Source organism: Halyomorpha halys, unplaced genomic scaffold (assembly GCF_000696795.3).
Source record: "Halyomorpha halys isolate HHAL.00 unplaced genomic scaffold, Hhal_1.1 Scaffold806.1, whole genome shotgun sequence".
Taxonomy (NCBI): domain Eukaryota; kingdom Metazoa; phylum Arthropoda; class Insecta; order Hemiptera; family Pentatomidae; genus Halyomorpha; species Halyomorpha halys.
Window position 1 is genome coordinate 35,869 of NW_027113188.1, and position 4,528 is coordinate 40,396.

At 30.3% G+C, this 4,528-nt stretch overlaps 1 protein-coding gene across 4 annotated transcripts in view; it reads left to right on the plus strand.

The window, feature by feature from the left end:
* The first annotated feature begins 4,316 nt into the window (after positions 1 to 4,316).
* LOC106686299 (microtubule-associated protein tau) overlaps positions 4,317 to 4,528 on the plus strand; it is a 71,682-nt gene continuing 71,470 nt past the window's right edge. For all 4 annotated transcript variants that reach the window (XM_067050764.1, XM_024358671.2, XM_067050765.1 and 1 more), the window contains exon 1: positions 4,317 to 4,454. In XM_067050764.1, coding sequence (XP_066906865.1) covers positions 4,332 to 4,454 — 123 coding nt within the window. In that variant the 5' untranslated portion in view covers positions 4,317 to 4,331. The remainder of the gene's footprint in view (positions 4,455 to 4,528) is intronic.

The following is a 4,528-nucleotide window of genomic DNA, read 5'->3' on the forward strand; positions in this document are numbered from 1 at the left end:
TACTATTAAAGCAAATGCCATTTTTTAATTACTATATTTTTATTTATTATATTCTTTTTTATTTATTTAATTTTATATTATCATCCCTTCCTTCTATTTTTTATTTGGTACCATTTAATTTACATTTGTAAATATGATGTGAATTAGGTCTATGATTCTTATTACCATTGTCTATAAATATAAGACAGAATGTAATATTAAACGATAAAAACACTCTGCTTAGAGTTGAAATTAATAGATTATATTAATCCGTTCGAATTCCTCTTGTATCCAATCCTTACAATCCAAATTCCTTCATAAAGTTCTCAATGCTCCTTATTTTGTTACTAATAAAACCATCCATAAAGACCTAAATGTTCCTTATGTAACCGATCTAGCCCGAACCCGATATTATTCCTTCCATAATAAACTCCCTAACCACCCAAACCCACTCGTTTCTAACCTTGCTTCCTCTTCAATTCCTGGCAATCCTCCGAGGCGCCTGAAAAGAAGATGGCCTCGTGACCTTATATTGTAAAATGTTTTTAGAGTTCTACTACTGGGTAGTTTCTCTACATGCTGTATCATATCATTATCATTATATCATTATGATCAAATTTGCTTGTTGAATTTTTTGTACAGTTGTAAATATCAATAAATAAATTTTTAAAAAATATTTATCCGAATTAGAAATTTCGGTCTGTCACTAAATCCCCCTTACTATAAGAAAACCATTTTGAAAATTCAGCATTTAACCCCTGTCAGACTATTTAAATAAGAGGAAAACCTGTCTGACATTAAAGACCATTCAGTTTTACACTGATATACAGAGTTTAATCAAACTGAACTGTTGAAAAAATCGAAAAATATTAAAAATCAAATATATAAATCAGCAAGTCTGGTCACTCAATAGTATCGAAAATGTTTCTGTAACATCTTAGGAATATACCCAACTTAAAATTGTAATTTCGGTTTCGTACTATTTTTTTTTTATTTTAACTTGGCTCTTCACACACGCACAACCCATTTTGTCGTCAGATTTTGTTATTAGGATTAAGGGGGCCTCAAAACGTATATTTTTGTAGAAAACTCCAAGTCGAAATTTCACACGATCGCTATACTCTCCCTTCTATAAATTCCATTCATGGACAAGTGAAAGTAGAAAATAATATTGATGGTGAACATTTATTTCGAGGATAATTCTCAATCATTCCCATAGTTACATTGAATATAGTAAATAATATAATAAACAAAAATTACTTTTGATTGTATTCTCGACCCGAAAGAATTTTGATCTTCAAACAGGGTTTTTCACATTTTTGCACTGAAAATGTCGTACGTACGTCTACAATTGAAGTTGCTTTAACAACTAAACTTCTAAACTTTGTTAACTTAATGATGTGAAACTAATCCTTTTAGAGCGTAATAACTAATTAAAAATTATAGCTTTATTTTATTAATTAAAAATTAATCAGTTTAATAATTTTATTTATTTATCAATTGTATCATTTAATAATTAATTATTTTTTATTTTAAGTCTTAAGGTACGGTGAAATTGATTGCTTAACTTCGTATCTAAAATGCGCTTAATGAAAGAAATAAGTAATTGAGTTATAAAATTAATCACCCGTTCACCTAGGTAATAGCCGTAGTTGGTATAAAACCCTTGTAAGGATTCTGTTTATGACCTGTCTATAGAGGCCTCATAGACTAGCCATTAAATATTCCCTTCCAATTTTAATGTAGTGCTTTATTCGTACATTTTAAATCGTTATTTATGTTCGAAGTTTTACAACATTTTGAAATTACCCAGCAACTACAGCTACGGAGCTGAAAAAAACCGTGCCCGTGTAGGCCTCATATTTCCGTGACATATTTCCGTGACAACGTATACTCTATGCTAATATTACATAAATATAAATTAAAATCAATCCAATGTTATATATTTGAAATAATAAACCAGTTCACATATTGAATTCAGATATTTATTTTTGCTTGGTTATACAAAATATTTATACAGTTATACTTAATTCTAAGACTTTATTTCCAATATTCTATTCATAATCGGACACGGGCACGGGTTTTTTTCTAACATGGCATCCCGCAAAATGATTTATAAGACGTTGTCACGTCAAAAAATATTGTTATAATATTGCTTGAACGAATAAAATAACATGTGATTTTATACGACATTGTTAAGAAGTACATGGAAATTATGAAAGCTGTTTTTCGTTACGGGACACTTTTTCTAACATGGCATCCCGCAAAATGATTTATAAGACGTTGTCACGTCAAAAAATATTGTTATAATATTGCTTGAACGAATAAAATAACATGTGATTTTATACGACATTGTTAAGAAGTACATGGAAATTATGAAAGCTGTTTTTCGTTACGGGACACTTTTTCTAACATGGCATCCCGCAAAATGATTTATAAGACGTTGTCACGTCAAAAAATTATTTATACTCTAAATAAGTGGTTTTCAAACTTTTTCTAATAGGCACACTGAAATCTTGAAACCAAATTCATGGCACCCCTATAATTATTATCACGTTCTAATTAGATAATAAACCATGCAAGTAAATTAAATAGAAATAGATATTTTGTTTAAAAAAACAAAACAATATTTTTATTATAATTGAAGAGTTACCGACCAGAAATCACAATTTTGGGAAAATGAAAAAAAAACACTTACCTTCAAATATTTATTTTTTTCTCAAATGCCTAATTTTATAATTTAGTTCTATTATTAGGATTCAGTTTCATTAATTACGTGAAAAAATATTCTCATATTTATTATAAATATAAATTATTATATTTATTCATATTAGAAAGATTATATATGCTATGGAAAGCAAAAGTGTATAAGTCATTCTACTCTCATCAAAATGAAATCTTTTAAATGAAATCAAGATGAATTCTTTCAATAAAAAGAGAAAAAAATAGTGAGAGGATTCTAAATAATTAATGTTAGTGGATCCGACTCACCAGGCCGGATTCGAACCTGCCCGCTGCAGTTCCGCTACTACCAACTCCCTCAGCTATGGATAGCCAAAAAAAATCCAATCTTATCACTAATTACTTTTAGTGATTACAATTAAAAATTAAAAAATGCCACAACATACAAGACCCATAAACAGGCAAAATACCGAAAACTATTACATCAAATAATTTCGCAGTAACTTAAATTAGGAATCTAAAAAAAAAATTTTTAAACCTTGAGAACCACTACACTATTGAATAGACTTAGAAGATAAATATTAAAATTATTGGGTCGTTTCCTATAAAATGTCAGTTGTCATTGTCAGTAATTTAGTAAAATAATTTTATAAAATCCAAACATTTTTCCCAACGAATTTGGTAACGGAACTTTTCAATTCCAAAATGAGTTTTTGACCTAGGAATAATTTTCAAAAATTTTACTTTTAAGGAAGTAGTACAAATTTCTGAACAAATGGAAATCTATTGGAGATACGCCTGGCGAATAGTGGTGTAGAAGAACTTCGTAACTTAGTTTCTTCACTGTATGTCTGTTGTCTGTTGCTGTCATGTAAGAGTATGGGTCCCTTTCGAATAACCAATGCAAGTTGTTTTTGATGCATTATGTTAATATGACTGCAGTATGATGTGGATGCAATGGTTTCACCCTTGAGTAAAAAAGACTAATTCATTCCTTCCACTGACCATCACACAGAAACCATGTGTGGCGGTCTTTCTTCAATATTTAACCACTCACCTTACAAGCACCAATTGTAATATAAAATCAACTTTTTATCACATGTGGTTATCCTTTCGAGAAAAAGCTCGATTTTTTTTGCATAATATTTATTATTAAATTCATAAGTCATAGATCTACCATTTTTACTTTACTAATGACCTTTAAGTGTATAGAAACTGTCGATACACTTGCATTCAGATGTGCTGCAAGTTCTTAAATTTTTTGGTAAGGGTTTTCTACCACAGTAAGCCGAAGTGGAGATAATTGCTAGTGGAGATCTTCCTCTGGGTTAGTCATCCAAAAATGTGTCACCAGCCAACAAGTACCGGAAAATGGTCTGTTCGTTTTAACACCCTTCCCCCAACTTGTTTGTTTCTTGAAGCTTGGGCTGCCGAGTGTCCAAGTTTAAACTCATAAAAAAAATTACTCGAAAACCGCGTATTTCCATTGTCAGATTTCATGGCATATTAAATAACACGCAATCAATTTGAATGTTACCAAAAATGATAGGATTAACAACTTCATTATAATCTGTAATTGTAAACAATAAAAGTTAACTAATCCCACTTTGAATATCGTAAAAAATAAAAACGGTCATTTCATACAAAATGACCGAATAATTATCAGAAAGATGCCTACTAACGCTGACAGGGGGTATCCACGTGACCGAATGACGTCATCCGATACCCTCACAACCCTTCCTCCCTCAGTTGCCGACAAGCTCAGGGCTAGGCCAGGTAACGCACCTGTAAACGTAATTATCAGGCACAGATATCTATTTATTATTAGATATTTAATTATTTATTTATTAAATATTCATTTAAAACA